We start from the raw sequence: 26,787 nt of genomic DNA, 5'->3' as shown, positions 1-26,787 counted from the left end.
ACCTGTCCCCTGCCCACAGGACTGCACTGCACCTCCATCACCTGTGCTATGGCTGCAGGTATGACCCTCTCACTCCGTGACGCCCACCTCCTACAGGTATGACCCTCTCACTCCGTGACGCCCACCTCCTACAGGTATGACCCTCTCACTCCGTCACGCCCACCTCCTACAGGTATGACCCTCTCACTCCGTGACTCCCACCTCCTACAGGTATGACCCTCTCACTCCGTGACTCCCACCTCCTACAGGTATGACCCTCTCACTCCGCGACGCCCACCTTCTACAGGTATGACCCTCTCACTGCGTCACGCCCACCTCCTACAGGTATGACCCTCTCACCCCGTCACGCCCACCTCCTGCAGGTATGATCCTCTCACTCCGTCACGTCCACCTCCTGCAGGTATGACCCTCTCACTCCGTCACGCCCACCTCCTACAGGTACGACCCTCTCACTCAGTCACGCCCACCTCCTACAGGTATGACCCTCTCACTCCGTCACGCCCACCTCCTACAGGTATGACCCTCTCACTCAGTCACGACCACCTCCTACAGGTATGACCCTCTCACTCCGTCACGCCCACCTCCTACAGGTATGACCCTCTCACTCCGTCACGCCCACTTCCAGAGATGAACAAACCCAGAATAATATAATAACACAAGAGATGAGGCAAAGCTCAGATCTATCTACACTATGTATATTATAAAGCAAGGCATTTCTCCCCTCATGCCTCAGTCCATGAGGCACAGACAGTGTCACTGAGCGGGCTGAGGGCGGTACCTCCATAATAAGCTGTTGTGCCCATGAAAAAGGGACGGCCCCCCTATTCCAGAGAGTAGCGAGAGGAAGAGAGACGAGGACTGTGATCTCACCTGGGTGTGCGGCCGGCCTGGCTCCTCTCTTCCTGCAGGAGCCCCTCTCCTGCTTCAGTCCCATAATGCGGCCTTGTTCTCTGGGAGAGGATGCTGCGGAGAGAGAAGAGCTGGAAAATGGACTTCAAGAAATACCCCACAGACGAGGCCCCTGTACATATCTACTGTGTCACTCCGCTCCTGCCACATACCACACAGACGTGGCCCCCTGTACATATCTACTGTCATAACGCTCCTGCCACATACCGCAGAGACGTGGCCCCGTGTACATATCTACTGTGTCACCTCGCTCCTGCCACATACCACACAGACGTGGCCCCTGTACATATCTACTGTGTCACCCCGCTCCTGCCACATACCACACAGACGTGGCCCCCTGTACATATCTACCGTGTCACCTATCTCCTGCCACATACCACACAGACGTGGCCCCTGTACATATCTACAGTGTCACCCCGCTCCTGCCACATACCACACAGGCGTGTCCCCTGTACGTATCTACTGTGTCACCCCGCTCCTGCCACATACCACACAGACGTGGCCCCGTGTACATATCTACTGTGTCACCACGCTCCTGCCACATACCACACAGGCGTGGCCCCTGTACATATCTACCGTGTCACCCAGCTCCTGCCACATACCACACAGACGTGGCCCCTGTACATATCTACTGTGTCACCCCGCTCCTGCCACATACCACACAGACGTGGCCCCGTGTACATATCTACTGTGTCACCCAGCTCCTGCCACATACCACACTGGCGTGGCCCCCTGTACATATCTACTGTGTCACCCAGCTCCTGACACATACCACACAGACGTGGCCCCTTGTACATATCTACTGTGTCACCTATCTCCTGCCACATACCACACAGACGTGGCCCCTGTACATATCTACTGTGTCACCCCGCTCCTGCCACATACCACACAGACGTGGCCCCCTGCACATATCTACTGTCATCCTGCTCCTGCCACATACCACACTGGCGTGGCCCCCTGTACTTATCTACTGTGTCACCCAGCCCCTGCCACATAGACGTGGCCCCTGTACATATCTACTGTGTCACCCAGCTCCTGACACATACCACACAGGCGTGGCCCCCTGCACATATCTACTGTCATCCTGCTCCTGCCACATACCACACTGGCGTGGCCCCTGTACATATCTACTGTGTCACCCAGCTCCTGCCACATAGACGTGGCCCCTGTACATATCTACTGTGTCACCCAGCTCCTGACACATACCACACAGGCGTGGCCCCTGTACATATCTACTGTGTCACCCAGCTCCTGCCACATGCCACACAGGCGTGGCCCCCTGTACATATCTGTGTCACCCTGCTCCTGCCACATACCACACAGACGTGGCCCCCTGCACATATCTACTGTCATCCTGCTCCTGCCACATACCACACAGACGTGGCCCCCTGTACATATCTACTGTGTCACCCAGCTCCTGCCACATACCACAGATGTGGCCCCCTGTACATATCTACTGTGTCACCCCGCTCCTGCCACATACCACACAGACGTGGCCCCCTGTACATATCTACTGTGTCACCCAGCTCCTGACACATGCCACACAGACGTGGCCCCCTGTACATATCTACTGTGTCACCTTTCTCCTGCCACATACCACACAGACGTGGCCCCTGTACATATCTACTGTGTCACCCCCTCCTGCCACATACCACACAGACGTGGCCCCGTGTACATATCTACTGTGTCACCCCGCTCCTGCCACATACCACACAGACGTGGCCCCCTGCACATATCTACTGTCATCCTGCTCCTGCCACATACCACACTGGCGTGGCCCCCTGTACATATCTACTGTGTCACCCAGCTCCTGACACATACCACACAGATGTGGCCCCTGTACATATCTACTGTGTCACCCAGCTCCTGACACATACCACACAGACGTGGCCCCTGTACATATCTACTGTGTCACCCAGCTCCTGACACATACCACACAGACGTGGCCCCTGTACATATCTACTGTGTCACCCAGCTCCTGCCACATGCCACACAGGCGTGGCCCCCTGTACATATCTGTGTCACCCTGCTCCTGCCACATACCACACAGACATGGCCCCTGTACATATTTACTGTGTCACCCCCCTCCTGCCACATACCACACAGACGTGGCCCCGTGTACATATCTACTGTGTCACCCAGCTCCTGCCACATACCACACAGGCGTGGCCCCTGTACATTTCTACTGTGTCACCCCCCTCCAGCCACATACCACACAGACGTGGCCCCGTGTACATATCTACTGTGTCACCCAGCTCCTGCCACATACCACAGACGTGGCCCCCTGTACATATCTACTGTGTCACCCCGCTCCTGCCACACACCACACAGACGTGGCCCCCTGTACATATCTACTGTGTCACCCAGCTCCTGCCACATACCACACAGACGTAGCCCCCTGTGCATATCTACTGTGTCACCCCGCTCCTGCCACATACCACACAGACGTGGCCCCCTGTACATATCTGTCATTCCGCTCCTGCCACATACCACACAGACGTGGCCCCCTGTACATATCTACTGTGTTACCCAGCTCCTGCCACATACCACACAGGCGTGGCCCCGTGTACATATCTACTACGTCACCCCGCTCCTGCCACATACCACACAGACGTGGCCCCGTGTACATATCTACTGTCTCTCCGCTCCTGCCACATACCACACAGACGTGGCCCCCTGTACATATCTACTGTCATTCCGCTCCTGCCACATACCACACAGACGTGGCCCCCTGTACATATCTACTGTCACACCCAGCTCCTGCCACATACCACACAGACGTGGCCCCGTGTACATATCTACTGTCTCTCCGCTCCTGCCACATACCACACAGACGTGGCCCCCTGTACATATCTACTGTCATTCCGCTCCTGCCACATACCACACAGACGTGGCCCCCTGTACATATCTACTGTGTCACCCAGCTCCTGCCACATACCACAGATGTGGCCCCCTGTACATATCTACTGTGTCACCCCGCTCCTGCCACATACCACACAGATGTGGCCCCGTGTACATATCTACTGTCATTCCGCTCCTGCCACATACCACACAGACGTGGCCCCCTGTACATATCTACTGTCATTCCGCTCCTGCCACATACCACACAGACGTGGCCCCCTGTACATATCTACTGTGTTACCCAGCTCCTGCCACATACCACACAGGCGTGGCCCCGTGTATATATCTACTACGTCACCCCGCTCCTGCCACATACCACACAGACGTGGCCCCGTGTACATATCTACTGTCATTCCGCTCCTGCCACATACCACACAGACGTGGCCCCCTGTACATATCTACTGTCATCCTGCTCCTGCCACATACCACACAGGCGTGGCCCCGTGTACATATCTACTGTGTCACCCAGCTCCTGCCACATACCATACAGACGTGGCCCAGTGTACATATCCAGTGTGGCCCCGACCCAGAGTCCATCCCATTTAATTCCCAGTGTTCCGTACTGAGAATAATTGTGTGTCATCTGTAACTAACAGTTCTCTAGCCATTGTAGATTGCAAGCTCTTCTGAGCAGGATCTATGCTATAAGTCAGTGAATGACATCTACATCACTGAGCATTCAGTGTAACTGTACAGGAAATAGAAATGGCCATAGTAGAATTATATCGTCCCGGGACACTAAAGATCGGACAGTTCCTAGTTCATAACAGGCGAGGAGACTATAGGCCACAGAGCAGACAGGTACGCCTGTTCCCCAGACTGCCAGCTGCAGCGTGACTGGCCTTTCCCCGGAGAGGGCTGGTGCCCGGGCAGTGAAGGGGGGGAGAGGGGGGTGGGGGGCAGACCTCTCACCTGCGCTGGTGACGCCTCGTTCCGTCTCACAGACGTCGATGTACAGATCTTTCACCTTCTTAATCCGGAACAATACGTCAGGGTTGAGGATCTGGAAGCCTGAAGCGGAGAGAGTACTGCGGTTACTATGTGCAGGATAATATCCCAGCACTGTTACTGCTACACTGCGGGAGTCTGCATAGAATGACGCCGGCACTGCGGGGCAGGTAAAATAGGATTTTATATACCTACCGGTAAATCTTTTTCTCGTAGTCCGTAGAGGATGCTGGGGTCCACATTAGTACCATGGGTATAGACGGGTCCACCAGGATCCATTGGCACTGTAAGAGTTTAATAGTGTGGCTGGCTCCTCCCTCTATGCCCCTCCTACCAGACCCAGTCTAGAAACTGTGCCCGAGGAGACGGACAACTTCGAGAGAAGGATATTACACAGATAGTGGCGAGATTCACACCAGCTCACACATACAAGGCAAACCAAGCTAACTAGCCTGAAACATCAGCAACGGCTGAACAACAGTACTTACCAAGTAACAACACAGTACTAAACCAAGTACTAAGCAGTACTGAACTAAGTAACCACTGCAGGATCACGAAGCGCTGGGCGGGCGTCCAGCATCCTCTACGGACTACGAGGAAAGGATTTACCGGTAGACAACCAAAATCCTATTTTCTCTTACGTCCTAGAGGATGCTGGGGTCCACATTAGTACCATGGGGATGTACCAAAGCTCCCAGAATGGGAGGGAGAGCGCGGAGGCTCCTGCAGAACTGATTGACTGAACTTCAGATCATCAGAGGCCAAAGTATCGAACTTGTAGAACTTTGCAAACGTGTTCGACCCAGACCAAGTAGCCGCTCGGCAAAGTTGTAAAGCCGAGACACCTCGGGCAGCCGTCCAGGAAGACCCCACCTTACGAGTAGAGCGGGCCTTGACAGTCGTAGGACACGGCAATCCTGCTGTAGAATACGCATGCTGGATAGTGAACCTGATCCAGCGAGAGATCGTCTGCTTAGAAGCAGGACACCCAATTTTCTTGGGATCATACAGGACAAACAGAGAGTCCGATTTCCTGTGACGAGCAGTCCTCTTCACATAGATCTTCAGAGCCCTTACAACATCCAAGGACTTTGATGAAATTGAGGAGTCAGTAGCCACTGGCACCACAATAGGTTGGTTGATATGAAATGCCGACACAACCTTCAGAAGAAACTGCTGACGTGTCCTGAGCTCAGCTCTATCTTCGTGGAAGATCAAGTATGGGCTTTTACAGGCCAAAACCCCAACTCTGACACACGTCTAGCAGAAGCTAAGGCCAACTAAGTGACAGCCTGCCTTCCATGTAAGAAATTTGACCTCAACCTCCTGTAGAGGCTCGAACCAGTCCGATTGGAGGAACTGCAACACCACGTTAAGGTCCCAAGGCGCCGTAGGCGGTACAAAGGGAGGTTGGATGTGCAGAACTCCCTTCAAAAAGGTCTGAACCTCAGGGAGGGCAGCCAATTGTTTCTGGAAGAAAATGGATAGGGCCGAAATCTGGACCTTCACAAATCCCAACCTCAGGCCCATATCCACAACGGCTTATAGGAAGAGTAGAAACCGTCCCAGTTGAAACTCCACCGCAGGAAATTTCTTGGACTCACACCAAGATACATATTTTTTCCAAGTTCGATGGTAATATTTAGACGTTACTCCTTTCCTAGCCTGTATCAGGGTAGGAATAACCTTGTTCAGAATGCCCTTTCGAGCTAGGATCAGGCGTTCAACCTCCATGCCGTCAAATGTAGCCGCGGTAAGTCTTGATAGCCCCTTGAACGGCCCCTGCTGAGGAAGAGGCATCGGCTCTTCTTGCAGTAGATCCAGAAGATCTGCGTACCAAGCCCTTCTTGGCCAGTCTGGAGCAATGAGGATCGCTTGAACCATTGTTCTCCTTATGAGCTTTAGAACTCTTGGGATGAGTGGAAGTGGAGGAAACACATACACCGACTGTAACACCCACGGAGTCACTAGGGCGTCCACCGCCACTGCTTGTGGGTCCCTCGACCTGGAACAATACCGCTGAAGCTTCTTGTTGAGACGAGAGGCCATCATGTTAATCTGGGGAACGCCACCAAAGATCTGTTACCTCCTTGAACACCTCCGGATGGAGACTCCACTCCCCTGGATGGAGATCGTGTCTGCTGAGGAAGTCCGCTTCCCAGTTGTCTACTCACGGAATGAAGATTGCTGACAGCGCAAACGCGTGTTTTTCTGCCCAGAGGATGATTCTTGTTACCTCTGACATTGCAGCTCTGCTCTTCGTTCCGCCCTGTCGGTTTATGTAAGCCACTGTTGTCACATTGTCTGACTGCACTTGAACGGCTCGATTTCTCAGAAGATGGGCCGCTTGAAGAAGACCGTTGTAGACGGCTCTTAGTTCCAGAATGTTTATCAGCAGGCCAGCTTCCAGACTTGACCAACTTCCTTGGAAGGTTTCCCCTTGAGTGACTGTGCCCCAGCCCCGGAGACTTGCACCCGTGGTTAGTAGGATCCAGTCCTGAATCCCGAACCTGCGGCTCTCTAGAAGGTGAGATAATTGCAGCCACCAGAGGAGTGAAATCCTGGCCTTTGGCGACAGACGTATTCTCTGGTGCATGTGTAGATGGGATCCCGACCACTTGTCCAGGAGATCCAGTTGGAAGGACCGAGCGTGAAACCTCCCGTACTGCAGAGCCTCGTAAGAGGCCACCATCTTCCCCAGAAGGTGAATGCACTGATGAATTGACACCCGGGCTGGCTTCAGGACATCCCGGACCATCGTTTGAATCACCAATGCCTTTTCCTCTGGGAGAAACACCCTCTGCACTTCCGTGTCGAGGATCATTCCCAGAAAGGACAACCTCCTGGTTGGTTCCAAATGTGATTTTGGAAGATTCAGGATCCAGCCATGTTCCCTGAGAAGCTGGGTCGTGAGAGCTATGGACAGCAACAGTTTCTCCTTGGACAATGCTTTTATCAGCAGATCGTCCAGATATGGAATTATATTCACCCCCTGTCTGCAGAGGAGAATCATCATTTCCGCCATCACCTTGGTGAATACCCTCGGTGCTGTGGAGAGGCCGAATGGTAGGGCCTGGAACTGAAAATGACAGTCCAACAGTGCGAATCGAAGATAAGCTTGATGCGGCAGCCAAATCGGAATATGGAGGTACGCATCCTTGATATCCAGGGATACCAGGAATTCCCCCTCTTCCAGACCTGATATCACTGCCCTTAGAGACTCCATTTTGAACTTGAACTGACTCAGAAAGGGGTTTAGTGATTTTAAGTTCAGAATGGGCCTGACCGAACCATCCGGTTTCGGTACCACGAAAAGGTTCGAATAGTAACCTTTGTTTTGCATATGAGGTGGTACTGACACAATGACCTGTGCCTCCACCAACTTCTGGACGGCTTCTTGCAGGACAGTCCTGTCCGCCAGCAGAGCTGGCAAGCCTGATTTGAAAAATAGGTGAGGAGGGAGATTTTGAAATTCCAGCCTGTACCCCGGAGACACAATATCTTGCACCCAGGGGTCCAGGCCGGGGAACACCCAGACGTGACTGAAATGCCTGAGTCTCGCTCCCACCGGCCCCTCCTCCGGGGCGTGCAGTCCACCGTCATGCGGAGGACTTCGGTGTACCTGAAGCAGGTTTCTGTTCCTGGGAACCTGCAGCTGCAGGTTTCTTGGACTTGGGCCGACCTCCCCGAAACAAGGTGTTGGACGGCTTGGCCTTTCTGGGTTTGGTAGACTGAAATGGCTGTGATGTAACTGAAGAAAAGGGTTTCTTCGGAGCAGGTGTAGCTGAGGGAAGAAAGGGTGACTTACCAGCCGTAGCCGTGGAGATCCACGCATCTAACGCTTCCCCAAAGAGAGCCTGACCTGTGTAGGGTAAGGTCTCCACACTTCTCCTGGATTCCGCGTCGGCAGACCACTGGCGCAACCACAGTCCTCGACGAGCTGATACTGACATGGAGGAAATCCCCGCAGCCATGGAACCCAGGTCTTTCATGGATTCTACCAGAAATCCTGCCGAATCCTGAATGTTACGTAAAAACAATTCAACATCACATTTCTCCATAGTATCCAAGTCCTCAAGTAACGTGCCTGACCACTTTGCTATAGCCTTGGCAATCCAAGCATTGGCAATAGTGGACGTAGTATTGCCCCAGAAGCCGTGTACGTGGATTTGAGCGTATTATCAATTTTACGTTCAGCCGGTTCTTTCAAGGCGGTAGACCTGGGACAGGAAAAACCACCTTTTTTGAGAGTCTGGATACTGACGCGTCAACAATAGGCGGGTTTTCCTATTTTTTCTATCCTCTACCGGGAAAGGTAATGCCACCCTTTTAGGTATCTGGAATTTTTTATCCGGGTTTTCCCAAGCCTTTTCAAAAATAGCATTTAATTCCTTGGACGCAGGGAAGGTTAGCGAGACTTTCTTATTCTCAGTGAAGTAAGCCTACTCAACCTGCTCGGGTGTGGTATCATTAACATTCAACACATCCCTAATAGTCTCTATCATCAACTGCACCCCTTCTGCAAGAGATGCTGCCCCCCGCAACACATCCCCGTCACCGTCTGCAGTATCAGAATCGGTATCTGTATCATTCTGCATGATCTGCGCAAGAGCACGTTTATGTGAATATACAGCGGGGAGCCCTGATGTACCAGAACTGGGCCAGACTGCCATAGAGTTCTGTAAAGTCTGAGTTGCAGATTAATTTTGTGCAACCCTATTAGAAATCTGAGAAATCATAGATTTGATAGAGGATAACCACTCAGGCTCCCTTGCTGGAATCTGTGCTAAACCAGTGCAATCCTGATTACATGGAATGTGATCATCCTGAGAGGACATATCCTCTGCAGCATATGACACAGTATCCCTGGACATTGCTTAATGGAGACCACAGACACCACACACACACACACACACACACAGGGGAGGACAGACAGAGTTTCACCCCCAAGAATGGCAAGAGAGAGACACAGATATTGGAGCCAACCCACACACAGCGCTGACTGTGCACCTGAATAGGATACACAGTCTTAATGAAGCCTCCCCTCCCTTCTACAACCCCCTGGTACCGTGAGAGATAGCTGGAGTTGTTCTGGAGGGACTTGCTCTTCCTGGACAGCACTGTGCAGGCAGGAAAATGGCGCTGAACGCTGCTGGGTCCGCTCTGAGAAGCTCCGCCTCCAAAATGGCGCTGTCTTCCCGCTCTTCCTAGGATTATACTGGCTGGAGGATTTATGCTGGCTGAGATCCTGGGACCCCGATAGGCTGTGTGACCAGTGTAGGGTGTAGGCGCTGGCTCAGGGCTCTCCTCACAGCGCCGCACTAAGTACCGCTGAGCCTCCGGAGCGCAGTTAGTACTGCGCTCCTACCCTGTTGTCTTCATCTTCACACCGACCCCCCGCTTGCTAGGGGGGTCGGTGACTCACTCACCACTGACCTTCTGGCTCTGTAAGGGGGTGGCAGCATGCTGCTGGGGTGAGCGATCTATCCCCTCTGGAGCTCAGTGTCCAGTCAGCGGAGATAGTGGCTCAGACCCCGCAGGGCGAACACTGCTCCCCCCCTTAGTCCCTCGATGCAGGGAGGCTGTTGCCAGCAACCTCCCTGTAAAATAATAAACTCTAAAAAAAACATTTACCAGGAAAACTCAGTAGAGCTCCCCTAGCTGTGGCCGGCACTCTCAAACTCTTAAAGTGCCAGTGGCTCCTAGTGGACCCGTCTATACCCCATGATACTAATGTGGACCCCAGCATCCTCGAGGACGTAAGAGAAAATAGGATACATGACACTTATACTGTGATATGAGGCAATAAGCCCCCACTGCCTGGTCTCCCTTCCCCTCTTACACCAATGGCAGACATGTCCACACCATGATTAGGGCGACATTGTGAACGCTTACAGGACAGGTTTAGGGTTAGGCAGCGGACAGGGCTGTAACTGTAGAAATACGCTATGCCGACATGCATAACGTCAGCAGTATGACGACATTCAGACCATGAAGACGTACGTGGGTGAGGGACCTGGGCCGGCATTATCAGCCACACTGCCGATGGGTGACCGGAGACCACGTGATGAATGTATTGCACTAGATTACACTAGAAGTCAATGACTTTAAGAGCCAGACACTTACCCATCTCCTCCAGGGAAGAGTGGATGTCCCGCATCACCTTCTTATACAGCTCCTTCTGCCAGTCCTCTAACACCCCCCACTCCTCAGCGGAGAAACAGGCCGCCACGTCGTGGAAGGTCACAGACACCTGCAGAGGAAGAATATAATACACTAGCCGTTCTACCTGTTCTACGCACGGGAGATTCCCATTGTCACGGGTGTACACATAAATGAGTGGTAACAATTTGGGAGATCTATAGAGATGTAAATTTGAGACGTTTAATGTAGATAAATATTAATCCATGGTTCTTGGCGTTACCCGAGTAGCACCCGTAGCAGATACGGTAAAAAGTCACAGGACCAATTTTGTAGTTTATTAAATTCTACCAACTGGAGGTAAAATCCAAATTTTCATCCGATTGTCCGTTGGGGCGTTATCGTTTACGCAATGCAAGCCACGCATGGGTAAGAACGTCATTATGTTCATCCCCTTAGAGAAGGTTATTTTATATAAAATCCCTTACACTCATACAGAGAATAGTGTGTGTGGTGTGATTCATATTCCTGTAGCCTCTCAGGTTCCCCACATACTGCTCCTGTAGCCTGTCAAGTTCCCCGCATACTGCTCCTGTAGCCTCTCAGGTTCCCCACATACTGCTCCTTTAGCATCTCTGGTTCCCCACATACTGCTCCTGTAGCCTCTCAGGTTCCCCACATACTGCTCCTGTAGCCTCTCAGGTTCCCCACATACTGCTCCTGTAGACTCTCAGGTTCCCCACATACTGCTCCTGTAGACTCTCAGGTTCCCCACATACTGCTCCTGTAGCCTCTCAGATTCCCCACATACTGCTCCTGTAGCCTCTCAGGTTCCCCACATACTGCTCCTGTAGCCTCTCAGGTTCCCCACATACTGCTCCTGTAGCCTCTCAGGTTCCCCACATACTGCTCCTGTAGCCTCTCAGGTTCCCCACATACTGCTCCTGTAGCCTCTCAGGTTCCCCACATACTGCTCCTGTAGCCTCTCAGGTTCCCCACATACTGCTCCTGTAGCCTCTCAGGTTCCCCACATACTGCTCCTGTAGCCTCTCAGGTTCCCCACATACTGCTCCTGTAGCCTCTCAGGTTCCCCACATACTGCTCCTGTAGCCTCTCAGGTTCCCCACATACTGCTCCTGTAGCATCTCAGGTTCCCCACATACTGCTCCTGTAGCATCTCAGGTTCTCCTTATACTGCTCCTGTAGCCTCTCAGGTTCCCTACATAATGCTCCTGTAGCATCTCAGGTTCCCCTCATACTGCTCCTGTAGCCTCTCAGGTTCCCCGCATACTGAACCTGTAGCCTCTCTGGTTCCCCGCATACTGCTCCTATAGCCTCTCAGGTTCCCCACATACTGCTCCTGTAGCCTCTCTGGCTCACTACATACTGCTCCTGTAGCATCTCTGGTTCCCTACATACTGCTCCTGTAGCATCTCTGGCTCACTACATACTGCTCCTGTAGCCTCTCAGGTTCCCCGCATACTGTTCCAGTAGCCTCTCAGGTTCCCCACATACTGCTCCTGTAGCCTCTCAGGTTCCCCACATACTGCTCCTGTAGCCTCTCAGGTTCCCCACATACTGCTCCTGTAGCCTCTCAGGTTCCCCACATACTGCTCCTGTAGCCTCTCAGGTTCCCCTCATACTGCTCCTGTAGCCTCTCAGGTTTCCCACATACTTCTCCTGTAGCCTCTCCAGTTTCCCACATACTGCTCCTGTAGCCTCTCCGGTTCACCACATACTGCTCCTGTAGCCTCTCAGGTTCCCCGCATACTGTTCCTGTAGCCTCTCAGGTTCCCCGCATACTGTTCCTGTAGCCTCTCAGGTTCCCCACATACTGCTCCTGTAGCCTCTCTGGCTCACTACATACTGCTCCTGTAGCATCTCTGGCTCCCTACATACTGCTCCTGTAGCATCTCTGGCTCACTAGATACTGCTCCTGTAGCATCTCAGGTTCCCCGCATACTGCTCCTGTAGCCTCTCAGGTTCCCCACATACTGCTCCTGTAGCCTCTCAGGTTCCCCACATACTGCTCCTGTAGCCTCTCAGGTTCCCCGCATACTGCTCCTGTAGCCTCTCAGGTTCCCCACATACTGCTCCTGTAGCCTCTCAGGTTCCCCACATACTGCTCCTGTAGTCTCTCAGGTTCCCCGCATACTGCTCCTGTAGCCTCTCAGGTTCCCCACATACTGCTCCTGTAGCCTCTCAGGTTCCCCACATACTGCACCTGTAGCCTCTCAGGTTCCCCACATACTGCACCTGTAGCCTCTCTGGCTCACTACAAACTGCTCCTGTAGCCTCTCAGGTTCCCCACATACTGCTCCTGTAGCCTCTCAGGTTCCCCACATACTGCACCTGTAGCCTCTCCGGTTCCCCACATACTGCTCCTGTAGCATCTCTGGCTCACTACATACTGCTCCTGTAGCATCTCTGGCTCACTACATACTGCTCCTGTAGCATCTCTGGTTCCCTACATAATGCTCCTGTAGCATCTCTGGTTCCCTACATACTGCTCCTGTAGCATCTCTGGCTCACTACATACTGCTCCTGTAGCATCTCTGGTTCCACACATACTGCTCTTGTAGCATCTCTGGTTCCACACATACTGCTCCTGTAGCCTCTCAGGTTCCCCACATACTGCTCCTGTAGCCTCTCTGGCTCACTACATACTGCTCCTGTAGCATCTCTGGTTCCCTACATACTGCTCCTGTAGCATCTCTGGCTCACTACATACTGCTCCTGTAGCCTCTCAGGTTCCCCACATACTGCTCCTGTAGTCTCTCATGTTCCCCACATACTGCTCCTGTAGCCTCTCAGGTTCCCCACATACTGCTCCTGTAGCCTCTCAGGTTCCCCACATACTGCACCTGTAGCCTGTCAGGTTCCCCACATACTGCACCTGTAGCCTCTCTGGCTCACTACATACTGCTCTTGTAGCCTCTCAGGTTCCCCACATACTGCTCCTGTAGCCTCTCAAGTTCCCCACATACTGCTCTTGTAGCCTCTCAGGTTCCCCACATACTGCTCCTGTAGCCTCTCAGGTTCCCCACATACTGCACCTGTAGCCTCTCCGGTTCCCCACATACTGCTCCTGTAGCATCTCTGGCTCACTACATACTGCTCCTGTAGCATCTCTGGCTCACTACATACTGCTCCTGTAGCATCTCTGGTTCCCTACATAATGCTCCTGTAGCATCTCTGGTTCCCTACATAATGCTCCTGTAGCATCTCTGGTTCCCTACATAATGCTCCTGTAGCATCTCTGGCTCACTACATACTGCTCCTGTAGCATCTCTGGTTCCACACATACTGCTCTTGTAGCATCTCTGGTTCCACACATACTGCTCCTGTAGCCTCTCAGGTTCCCAGCATACTGTTCCTGTAGCCTCTCAGGTTCCCCACATACTGCTCCTGTAGCCTCTCTGGCTCACTACATACTGCTCCTGTAGCATCTCTGGTTCCCTACATACTGCTCCTGTAGCATCTCTGGCTCACTACATACTGCTCCTGTAGCCTCTCAGGTTCCCCGCATACTGGTCCTGTAGCCTCTCAGGTTCCCCGCATACTGCTCCTGTAGCCTCTCAGGTTCCCCTCATACTGCTCCTGTAGCCTCTCAGGTTCCCCACATACTGCACCTGTAGCCTCTCCGGTTCCCCACATACTGCTCCTGTAGCATCTCTGGCTCACTACATACTGCTCCTGTAGCATCTCTGGCTCACTACTTACTGCTCCTGTAGCATCTCTGGTTCCCTACATAATGCTCCTGTAGCATCTCTGGTTCCCTACATACTGCTCCTGTATCATCTCTGGTTCCCTACATACTGCTCCTGTAGCATCTCTGGCTCACTACATACTGCTCCTGTAGCCTCTCCGGTTTCCCACATACTGCTCCTGTAGCCTCTTCGGTTCACCACATACTGCTCCTGTAGCCTCTCAGGTTCCCCGCATACTGCTCCTGTAGCCTCTCTGGTTCCCCGCATACTGCTCCTGTAGCCTCTCAGGTTCCCCACATACTGCTCCTGTAGCCTCTCAGGTTCCCCACATACTGCTCCTGTAGCCTCTCAGGTTCCCCATATACTGCTCCTGTAGCCTCTCAGGTTCCCCACATACTGCTCCTGTAGCCTCTCAGGTTCCCCACATACTGCACCTGTAGCCTCTCAGGTTCCCCACATTCTGCACCTGTAGCCTCTCTGGCTCGCTACATACTGCTCCTGTAGCATCTCTGGTTCGCTACATACTGCTCCTGCAGCATCTCTGGTTCGCTACATACTGCTCCTGTAGCATCTCTGGCTCACTACATACTGCTCCTGTAGCCTCTCAGGTTCCCCACATACTGCTACTGTAGCCTCTCAGGTTCCCCACATACTGCTCCTGTAGCCTCTCAGGTTCCCCACATACTGCTCCTGTAGCCTCTCAAGTTCCCCACATACTGCTCCTGTAGCATCTCAGGTTCCCCTCATACTGCTCCTGTAGCCTCTCAGGTTCCCCTCATACTGCACCTGTAGCCTCTCTGGCTCACTACATACTGCTCTTGTAGCCTCTCAGGTTCCCCACATACTGCTCCTGTAGCCTCTCAGGTTCCCCACATACTGCTCCTGTAGCATCTCAGGTTCCCCGCATACTGCTCCTGTAGCATCTCAGGTTCCCCGCATACTGCTCCTGTAGCCTCTCAGGTTCCCCGCATACTGCTCCTGTAGCCTCTCAGGTTCCCCACATACTGCACCTGTAGCCTCTCTGGCTCACTACATACTGCTCCTGTAGCATCTCTGGTTCCCAGCATACTGTTCCTGTAGCCTCTCAGGTTCCCCACTTACTGCTCCTGTAGCCTCTCAGGTTCCCCGCATACTGGTCCTGTAGCCTCTCAGGTTCCCCGCATACTGCTCCTGTAGCCTCTCAGGTTCCCCTCATACTGCTCCTGTAGCCTCTCAGGTTCCCCACATACTGCACCTGTAGCCTCTCCGGTTCCCCACATACTGCTCCTGTAGCATCTCTGGCTCACTACATACTGCTCCTGTAGCATCTCTGGCTCACTACTTACTGCTCCTGTAGCATCTCTGGTTCCCTACATAATGCTCCTGTAGCATCTCTGGTTCCCTACATACTGCTCCTGTATCATCTCTGGTTCCCTACATACTGCTCCTGTAGCATCTCTGGCTCACTACATACTGCTCCTGTAGCATCTCTGGTTCCACACATACTGCTCCTGTAACATCTCTGGCTCACTACATACTGCTCCTGTAGCATCTCTGGTTCCCTACATAATGCTCCTGTATCATCTCTGGTTCCCTACATACTGCTCCTGTAGCATCTCTGGCTCACTACATACTGCTCCTGTAGCCTCTCCGGTTTCCCACATACTGCTCCTGTAGCCTCTTCGGTTCACCACATACTGCTCCTGTAGCCTCTCTGGTTCCCTACATACTGCTCCTGTAGCCTCTCTGGTTCCCTACATACTGCTCCTGTAGCATCTCTGGTTCCCTACATACTGCTCCTGTAGCATCTCTGGCTCACTACATACTGCTCCTGTAGCATCTCTGGTTCCACACATACTGCTCCTGTAGCCTCTCAGGTTCCACACATACTGTTCCTGTAGCCTCTCAGGTTCCACACATACTGTTCCTGTAGCCTCTCAGGTTCCCCACATACTGCTCCTGTAGCCTCTCTGGCTCACTACATACTGCTCCTGCAGCATCTCTGGTTCCCTACATACTGCTCCTGTAGCATCTCTGGCTCACTACATACTGCTCCTGTAGCCTCTCAGGTTCCCCGCATACTGTTCCTGTAGCCTCTCAGGTTCCCCACATACTGCTCCTGTAGCCTCTCAGGTTCCCAACATACTGCTCCTGTAGACTCTCAGGTTCCCCGCATACTGGTCCTGTAGCCTCTCAGGTTCCCCGCATACTGCTCCTGTAGCCTCTCAGGTTCCCCTCATACTGCTCCTGTAGCCTCTCAGGTTCCCCACATACTGCACCTGTAGCCTCTCCGGTTCCCCACATACTGCTCCTGTAGCATCTCTGGCTCACTACATACTGCTCCTGTAGCATCTCTGGCTCACTACTTACTGCTCCTGTAGCATCTCTGGTTCCCTACATAATGCTCCTGTAGCATCTCTGGTTCCCTACATACTGCTCCTGTATCATCTCTGGTTCCCTACATACTGCTCCTGTAGCATCTCTGGCTCACTACATACTGCTCCTGTAGCCTCTCCGGTTTCCCACATACTGCTCCTGTAGCCTCTTCGGTTCACCACATACTGCTCCTGTAGCCTCTCAGGTTCCCCGCATACTGCTCCTGTAGCCTCTCTGGTTCCCCGCATACTGCTCCTGTAGCCTCTCTGGTTCCCCGCATACTGCTCCTGTAGCCTCTCAGGTTCCCCACATACTGCTCCTGTAGCCTCTCAGGTTCCCCATATACTGCTCCTGTAGGCTCTCAGGTTCCCCACATACTGCTCCTGTAGACTCTCAGGTTCCCCACATACTGCACCTGTAGCCTCTCAGGTTCCCCACATACTGCACCTGTAGCCTCTCTGGCTCACTACATACTGCACCTGTAGCATCTCTGGTTCCCTACATACTGCTCCTGTAGCCTCTCTGGTTCCCTACATACTGCTCCTGTAGCATCTCTGGCTCACTACATACTGCTCCTGTAGCCTCTCAGGTTCCCCACATACTGCTCCTGTAGCCTCTCAGGTTCCCCACATACTGCTCTTGTAGCCTCTCAGGTTCCCCACATACTGCTCCTGTAGCCTCTCAAGTTCCCCACATACTGCTCCTGTAGCATCTCAGGTTCCCCTCATACTGCTCCTGTAGCCTCTCAGGTTCCCCTCATACTGCTCCTGTAGCCTCTCTGGCTCACTACATACTGCTCTTGTAGCCTCTCAGGTTCCCCACATACTGCTCCTGTAGCCTCTCAGGTTCCCCACATACTGCTCCTGTAGCATCTCAGGTTCCCCGCATACTGCTCCTGTAGCATCTCAGGTTCCCCGCATACTGCTCCTGTAGCCTCTCAGGTTCCCAACATACTGCTCCTGTAGCCTCTCAGGTTCCCTACATACTGCTCCTGTAGCCTCTCAGGTTCCCAACATACTGCTCCTGTAGCCTCTCAGGTTCCCTACATACTGCTCCTGTAGCCTCTCAGGTTCCCCTCATACTGCTCCTGTAGCCTCTCAGGTTCCCCTCATACTGCTCCTGTAGCCTCTCTGGCTCACTACATACTGCTCTTGTAGCCTCTCAGGTTCCCCACATACTGCTCCTGTAGCCTCTCAGGTTCCCCACATACTGCTCCTGTAGCATCTCAGGTTCCCCGCATACTGCTCCTGTAGCATCTCAGGTTCCCCGCATACTGCTCCTGTAGCCTCTCAGGTTCCCCGCATACTGCTCCTGTAGCCTCTCAGGTTCCCCACATACTGCACATGTAGCATCTCTGGCTCACCACATACTGCTCCTGTAGCATCTCTGGTTCCCTACATACTGCTCCTGTAGCATCTCTGGCTCACTACATACTGCTCCTGTAGCATCTCTGGTTCCCTACATACTGCTCCTGTAGCATCTCTGGCTCACTACATACTGCTCCTGTAGCCTCTCAGGTTCCCAGCATACTGTTCCTGTAGCCTCTCAGGTTCCCCACATACTGCTCCTGTAGCCTCTCAGGTTCCACACATACTGTTCCTGTAGCCTCTCAGGTTCCACACATACTGCTCCTGTAGCCTCTCAGGTTCCCCGCATACTGCTCCTGTTGCCTCTCAGGTTCCACACATACTGCTCCTGTAGCCTCTCAGGTTCCCAACATACTGCTCCTGTAGCCTCTCAGGTTCCCTACATACTGCTCCTGTAGCCTCTCAGGTTCCCCACATACTGCTCCTGTAGCCTCTCAGGTTCCCCACATACTGTTCCTGTAGCCTGAAGTCAGATGTGTCCACTGACATCAGCCTCCTTTCGTGTTAAACAGGAATTCTAGTGGCGCCGTGCCGTGGCATGACTCAGTAGCAGTGAGCGCATTCTTTGTGAAACTTTTTCCATTAAAATGATTCTTATTGTAAAACAATAGCAATGTGACGCACAAGCAGCTTATGCCCATTACAATGATATGCGGCATGCCTGTGTGCGACCGCGGCTGTATCTGCATACGAAATGCTTCGCTACAGTGTTTTCCTGGAAAAGCATTTTGTATGCGGATACAGCCGCGGCCGCACACAGAGCACGAGTACCATATATCGTAGTAATCAGCATAAGCTGCTTGTTCGTCTTAATAGCATAGTTTTGCAATAAATAAGATTTTACTCACCGGTAAATCTATTTCTCTTAGTCCGTAGTGGATGCTGGGAACTCCGTAAGGACCATGGGGAATAGACGGGCTCCGCAGGAGACTGGGCACTCTAAAAGAAAGATTAGGTACTATCTGGTGTGCACTGGCTCCTCCCTCTATGCCCCTCCTCCAGACCTCAGTTAGGATACTGTGCCCGGAAGAGCTGACACAATAAGGAAGGATTTTGAATCCCGGGTAAGACTCATACCAGCCACACCAATCACACCGTATAACTCGTGATACTATACCCAGTTAACAGTATGAAATATAACAGCCTCTCAACAGATGGCTCAACAATAACCCTTTAGTTAGGCAATAACTATATACAAGTATTGCAGACAATCCACACTTGGGATGGGCGCCCAGCATCCACTACGGACTATGAGAAATAGATTTACCGGTGAGTAAAATCTTATTTTCTCTGACGTCCTAGTGGATGCTGGGAACTCCGTAAGGACCATGGGGATTATACCAAAGCTCCCAAACGGGCGGGAGAGTGCGGATGACTCTGCAGCACCGAATGAGAGAACTCAAGGTCCTCCTCAGCCAGGGTATCAAATTTGTAGAATTTAGCAAACGTGTTTGCCCCTGACCAAGTTGCAGCTTGGCAAAGTTGTAAAGCCGAGACCCCTCGGGCAGCCGCCCAAGATAAGCCCACTTTCCTCGTGGAATGGGCTGTTACTGATTTAGGATGCGGCAATCCAGCCGCAGAATGCTCCAGCTGAATTGTGCTACAAATTCAGCGAGCAATAGTCTGCTTAGAAGCAGGAGCACCTATTTTGTTGGGTGCCTACAGGATAAAAAACGAGTCAGTTTTCCCGACTCCAGCCGTCCTGGAAATATAAATTTTTAAGGCCCTGACTACGTCCAGTAACTTGGAATCTTCCAAGTTCTAGTAGCCGCAGGCACTACAATAGGTTGATTCAAGTGAAAAGCTGATACCACCTTAGGGAGAAACTGGGGACGAGTCCTCAATTCTGCCCTATCCATATGGAAAATCAGATAAGGGCTTTTACATGACAAAGCCGCCAATTCTGACACACGCCTGGCCGAAGCCAAGGCCAATAACATGACCACTTTCCACGTGAGATATTTCAAATCCACAGTTTTAAGTGGCTCAAACCAATGTGATTTTAAGAAACTCAACACCACGTTGAGATCCCAAGGTGCCACAGAAGGCACAAAAAAAGGGGCTGAATATGTAGCACTCCCTTTACAAATGTCTGAACTTCAGGCAGTGAAGCCAGTTCTTTCTGGAAGAAAATCGACAGAGTCGAAATCTGGACCTTAATGGAACCCAATTTTAGGCCCATAGTCACTCCTGACTGTAGGAAGTGCAGAAAACGACCCAGCTGAAATTCCTCTGTTGGGGCCTTCCTGGCCTCACACCACGCAACATATTTTCGCCAAATACGATGATAATGGTTTGCGGTTACTTCTTTCCTGGCTTTTATCAGCGTAGGAATGACTTCCTCCGGAATGCCCTTTTGCTTTAGGATCCGGAATTCAACCGCCATGCCGTCCAACGCAGCCGCGGTAAGTCTTGGAACAGACAGGGCCCCTGCTGTAGCAGATCCTGTCTGAGCGGTAGAGGCCATGGGTCCTCTGATATTATTTCTTGAAGTTCTGGGTACCAAGCTCTTCTTGGCCCATCCGGAACCACGAGTATCGTTCTTACTCATCGTATTCTTATTATTCTCAGTACCTTTGGTATGAGAGGCAGAGGAGGGAATACATAAACCGACTGGTACACCCACAGTGTCACTAGAGCGTCCACAGCTATTGCCTGAGGGTCCCTTTACCTGGCGCAATATCTAGTTTTTTGTTTAGGCGGGACGCCATCATGTCCACCTGTGGCCTTTCCCAACGGTTTACCAACAGTTGGAAGACTTCTGGATGAAGTCCCCACTCTCCCGGGTGTCGGTCGTGTCTGCTGAGGAAGTCTGCTTCCCAGTTGTCCACTCCCGGAATGAACACTGCTGACAGTGCTAAGACGTGATTTTCCGCCCATCGGAGAATCCTTGTGGCTTCTGCCATCGCCATCCTGCTTCTTGTGCCGCCCTGTCGGTTTACATGGGCGACTGCCGTGATGTTGTCTGATTGGATCAGTACCGGCTGGTTTTGAAGCAGAGGCCTTGCCAGACTTAGGGCATTGTAAATGGCCCTCAGTTCCAGAATATTTATGTGTAGGGACGACTCCTGACTTGACCAAAGTCCTTGGAAATTTCTTCCCTGTGTGACTGCCCCCCAGCCTCGAAGGCTGGCATCCGTGGTTACCAGGACCCAGTCCTGTATGCCGAATCTGCGGCCCTCTTGAAGATGAGCACTCTGCAGCCACCACAGTACAAATACCCTGGTCCTTGGAGACAGGGTTATCAGCCGATGCATCTGAAGATGCGATTCCGACCACTTGTCCAAGAGGTCCCACTGAAAGGTTCTTGCATGGAACCTGCCGAATGGAATTTTGCTTCGTAAGAAGCTACCATTTTTCCCAGGACTTGTGTGCAGTGATGCACCGATACCTGTTTTGGTTTCAGGAGGCCTCTGACTAGAGATGACAGCTCCTTGGCTTTCTCCTGCGGGAGAAACACTTTTTTTCTGTTGTGTCCAGAACCATCCCCAGGAACAGCAGGCGTGTGGTAGGAACCAGCTGTGACTTTGGAATGTATAGAATCCATCTGTGCTGTTGTAGCACTTCCCGAGATAGTGCTACTCCGACCAACAACTGCTCCATGGACCTCGCCTTTATAAGGAGATCGTCCAAGTACGGGATAATTAAAAACTCCCTTTTTTCGAAGGAGTATCATCATTTCTGCCATTACCTTGCTAAAGACTCTCGGTGCCGTGGACAGTCCAAACGGCAGTGTTTGGAATTGGTAATAGCAATCCTGTACCACAAATCTGAGGTACTCCTGGTGAGGATGGTAAATGGGGACATGTAGGTAAGCCTCCTTGATGTCCAGGGATACCATGTAATCCCCCTCCTCCAGGCTTGCAATAACCGCCCTGAGCGATTCCATCTTGAACTTGAATTTTTTTTTATTTATTTTTTTATGTATGTGTTCAAGGATTTCAAATTTAAAATGGGTCTCACCGAACCGTCCGGTTTCGGTACCACAAACAGTGTGGAATAGTAACCCCGTCCTTGTTGAAGTAGGGGCACCTTGACTATCACCTGCTGGGAATACAGCTTGTGAATTGCCTCTAGCACAGCCTCCCTGCCTGAGGGAGTTGTCGGCAAGGCAGATTTGAGGAAACGGCGGGGGGGGAGACGCCTCGAATTCCAGCCTGTACCCCTGAGATACTACTTGAAGGATCCAGGGATCCACCTGTGAGCGAGCCCACTGATCGCTGAAATTTTTGAGGCGGCCCCCCACCGTACCTGGCTACGCCTGTGGAGCCCCCGCGTCATGCGGTGGACTCAGAGGAAGCGGGGGAAGAATTTTGATTCTGGGAACTGGCTGACTGGTGCAGCTTTTTCCCTCGTCTCTGTGCAGAAAGGAAGCGCCTTTGACCCGCTTGCTTTTCTGAAGCCGAAAGGACTGTACCTGATAATACAGTGCTTTCTTAGGCTGTGAGGAAACCTGAGGTAAAAATTTTTCTTCCCAGCTGTTGCTGTGGATACGAGGTCCCAGAGACCATCCCCAAACAATTCCTCACCCTTATAAGGCTCTATGTGCCTTTTAAAGTCAGCATCACCTGTCCAGTGCCGGGTCTCTAATACCCTCCTGACAGAATGGACATTGCATTAATTCTGGATGCCAGCCGGCAAAATATCCCTCTGTGAATCCCTCATATATAAGACGACGACTTATGTTCGCAAAATAGTATCCCTGTTTGACAGGGTTACAGACCACGCTGCAGCAGCACTATCTGCAGGTCTCAGTCTAGTACCTGAGTGTGTAAATACAGACTTCAGGATAGCCTCCTGCTTTTTATCAGCAGGTACCTTCAAAGTGGCCGTATCCTAAGACGGCAGTGCCACTTTTTTTGACAAACGTGTGAGCGCCTTATCCACCCTAGGGGATATCTCCTAGCGTAACTTATCCTCTGGCGGGAAAGGGTACGCCATCAGTAACTTTTTAGAAATTACCAGTTTCTTATCGGGGGAACCCACGCTTTTTCACACTTCATTCACTCATTTGATGGGGGAACAAAACACTGCCTGCTTTTTCTCCCCAAACATAAAACCCTTTTTTAGTGGTACTTGGGTTAATGTCAGAAATGTGTAACACATTTTTTATTGCCGGGATCATGTAACTGATGTTCCTAGTGGATTGTGTATATGTCTCAACCTCGTCGACACTGGAGTCAGACTCCGTGTCGACATCTGTATCTGCCATCTGAGGGAGCGGGCGTTTTTGAGCCCCTGATGGCCTTTGAGACGCCTGGGCAGGCGTGGGCTGAAAAGCCGGCTGTCCCATAGCTGTTACGTCATCCAGCCTTTTATGTAAGGAGTTGACACTGTCGGTTAATACCTTCCACCTATCCATCCACTCTGGTGTCGGCCCCCAGGGGGCGACATCCCATTTATCGGCATCTGCTCAGCCTCCACATAAGCCTCCTCATCAAACATGTCGACACAGCCGTACCGACACACCGCACACACACAGGGAATGCTCTGACTGAGGACAGGACCCCACACAGCCCTTTGGGGAGACAGAGAGAGAGTATGCCAGCACACACCAGAGCGCTATATAATTTTGGGATTAACACTATATTGAGTGAATTTTTCCCAATAGCTGCTTGTATAAACAATATTGCGCATAAATTTAGTGCCCCCCCTCTCTTTTTAACCCTTTGAGCCTGAAAACTACAGGGGAGAGCCTGGGGAGCTGTCTTCCAGCTGCACTGTGAAGAGAAAATGGCGCCAGTGTGCCGAGGGAGATAGCTCCGCCCCTTTTTCGCTGACTTTTCTCCCGCTTTTTTATGGATTCTGGCAGGGGTAATTATCACATATATAGCCTCTGGGGCTATATATTGTGATATATTTGCCAGCCAAGGTGTTTTTATTGCTGCTCAGGGCGCCCCCCCCAGCGCCCTGCACCCTCAGTGACCGGAGTGTGAAGTGTGTATGAGGAGCAATGGCGCACAGCTGCAGTGCTGTGCGCTACCTTGGTGAAGACAGAGTCTTCTGCCGCCGATTTTCCGGACCATCTTCCTGCTTCTGGCTCTGTAAGGGGGACGGCGGCGCGGCTCCGGGAACTAACACCAAGGACGGGTCCTGCGGTCGATCCCTCTGGAGTTAATGGTGTCCAGTAGCCTAAGAAGCCCAAGCTAGCTGCAAGCAGGTAGGTTCGCTTCTTCTCCCCTTAGTCCCTCGATGCAGTGAGCCTGTTGCCAGCAGGTCTCACTGTAAAATAAAAAACCTAACATATACTTTCTTTCTAGGAGCTCAGGAGAGCCCCTAGTGTGCATCCTGCTCGGCCGGGCACAGAAATCTAACTGAGGTCTGGAGGAGGGGCATAGAGGGAGGAGCCAGTGCACACCAGATATCAGGATTTTGGTACTTACCGATAAATCCCTTTCTCCGATTCCACAGGGGCCACTGGAGTGTAGTTACAATGGGGAGATAGTAGGTGGTATTGGTAGCTGGCACTTTAAAAATTCTCACACTGTGGCTAGCTCCTCCCCTACTATCTCCCCTCCAAGCCAGTCTACGTTAAACTGTGCCCGAGGAGAGCTGTAATAAACAAACCGTAAGGTAGAGGAGGTTAACGACGCCCTGTAAACCAGGCGAACACAAACTAAACCTGGAACAGAACCTGACAAAAAACCAGGCTAGCCTGAACCCAACAAGCAGTCATATGGTGATCTGCAATCGTTAATCAAACAAAAATCAGGAGAAACAGCGCTGGGCGGGCGTCCAGTGGCCCCTGTGGAATCGGAGAAAGGGATTTATCGGTAAGTACCAAAATCCTGATTTCTCCTTCATCCACTAGGGGCCACTGGAGTGTAGTTACAATGGGGACGTCCCAGAGCTCCCAAAAAACGGGTGGGAAAGCGCTGAGAGTCCTGTAAAAACTGCTCGGCCAAACAGTGATGCAGAGGCCGTAAAAGTGTCAAACTTGTAGAATTTGACAAAACGAATGTCGGTTTGACCAAGTAGCCGCCCGACAAAATATTCATGGAGACCCCGCGGGCGGCTGCCCACGAAAGTCTTACAATGCGCGTAAAGCGCGCTGAAATGGAAAACGGAGGTTCCCTAGTAACCGCCAAGAAGACTGTCTGATGATCAGATGTATCCAACTGTCCAGCATATGCTGGGGCCCCGGCTATTTAGTACGGGAGCATCATCCAGAGCAAAGAAGAAAAAACACTTCATCGAATAGCCTGAGACCTCTGTAGAGAGAGTTGACGAGCCCTGACAACATTCAGAGAGGATTGAAAACCACTAGTGTCAGATTTATATGAAAAATGGACCTCCCCTCTGGAAGAAACGACCGCTGAGGCCGAAGCCGAGCCCGGGGAGTTGCCAATAGAGTACTCCCTGAACAAGAGGCCGAACTTACGGCCGCTAGGCTAATCTCATTTGGAAGAAAAGCGAAAAAGGCAGAGACCTAAAATTCCGGTCAGTGTGGTTTGAAGCGCAGCGGAGCAAAAAACCTCCCAGAGAAACCAAAGATGAATGGTAACTGGAAGAAGGGGGAAAAAACCCCTTTTATCTTCATTATGTTCCATAAAGTTTTCCCAAAGTGGCAAAAGCGAGAAGAGGTAATAGACTTCTGAAATCGGAGCCCAGTAGGCCTAACCGAACTAGGGAACTCCTCCCTTCTGAGGTCTCGTGAACAGTCACACGGGTAACCGAAACCAGTGTAAAATTGAACAAGGAGAAAAAAGGAGCCTGTTGAAGTAGACAGTCCAGTCGAGGTAGGAGCCAAGGCTCCTCTACTGACAACAGGCGTATCTGTATCTTCAAGTCATGCGTGGCCCAACCAGCGCCACCGAGAGGACTAGCACGCATAATCCCCTCCTGTGTTACTGAACATGAAGTAGAAATAGAAAAAGGAGGCAGGATAGAATAACCAGAAAACTCCCCGGAGCCCTGAGGGCCTCCACGGCTACTGCCGTCCGAGAGTAATAAAGGGTTAACGAGTCAGTCAGAACGCCCTGAGGTCGATCCGAAATCTCCGCCCACAGCGGACCAGCTGACAAAACTCCGGGGCATGTTCCCTCACCCAGGAGTCTGACCTGGTGGCTTGATCTGGAAACAAGATTGTTGTCCCCCGTTCCGAGAGGAATGGAGGCGACCACTGATTACGTCGCAACTTGACTGAAGAAATAGAGTCTCTGGTGCCGAGGAATGAAAAAACCTCTGACGGACCGTGTTGAGAAACGTCTATGCGGAGCATAAATTGGATCTGTGTCGAATCAGAAGCTCGTGGATCCTCCGGATATTCAGAAGCCACCTAATGTACAGAGTGGGATAGTAGCAGTAAATTGTCCCATTAGGGAACCAACGTCACCCACTGCCCCTGAAAAAGAGTTATTCTGTTATCTTCCTAAACTCTGTGGGAGCGGAAGAGAGAAGAGTAAAGGACTTACAGTGAAAATGAGAATCCTGTTAAGGGGGAATCTGAGAAAAGC

General features: G+C 51.9%; 1 protein-coding gene across 1 annotated transcript in view; it reads right to left on the bottom strand.

The window, feature by feature from the left end:
* Positions 1 to 26,787, bottom strand: part of LOC134910760 (zinc finger protein 701-like) — a 158,494-nt gene that overhangs the window by 119,340 nt on the left and 12,367 nt on the right. Inside the window, exons 3-5 of the mRNA XM_063919143.1 lie at positions 10,885 to 11,011; positions 4,723 to 4,821; positions 871 to 963 (exon numbers count right to left, since the gene is read on the bottom strand). Of these exons, the coding sequence (XP_063775213.1) occupies positions 871 to 963; positions 4,723 to 4,821; positions 10,885 to 11,011 (319 nt within the window). The remainder of the gene's footprint in view (positions 1 to 870; positions 964 to 4,722; positions 4,822 to 10,884; positions 11,012 to 26,787) is intronic.

Source organism: Pseudophryne corroboree, chromosome 4 (genome assembly GCF_028390025.1).
Source record: "Pseudophryne corroboree isolate aPseCor3 chromosome 4, aPseCor3.hap2, whole genome shotgun sequence".
NCBI classification, from domain to species: Eukaryota; Metazoa; Chordata; class Amphibia; order Anura; family Myobatrachidae; genus Pseudophryne; species Pseudophryne corroboree.
This window is presented reverse-complemented; position numbering and strand designations above follow the sequence as displayed.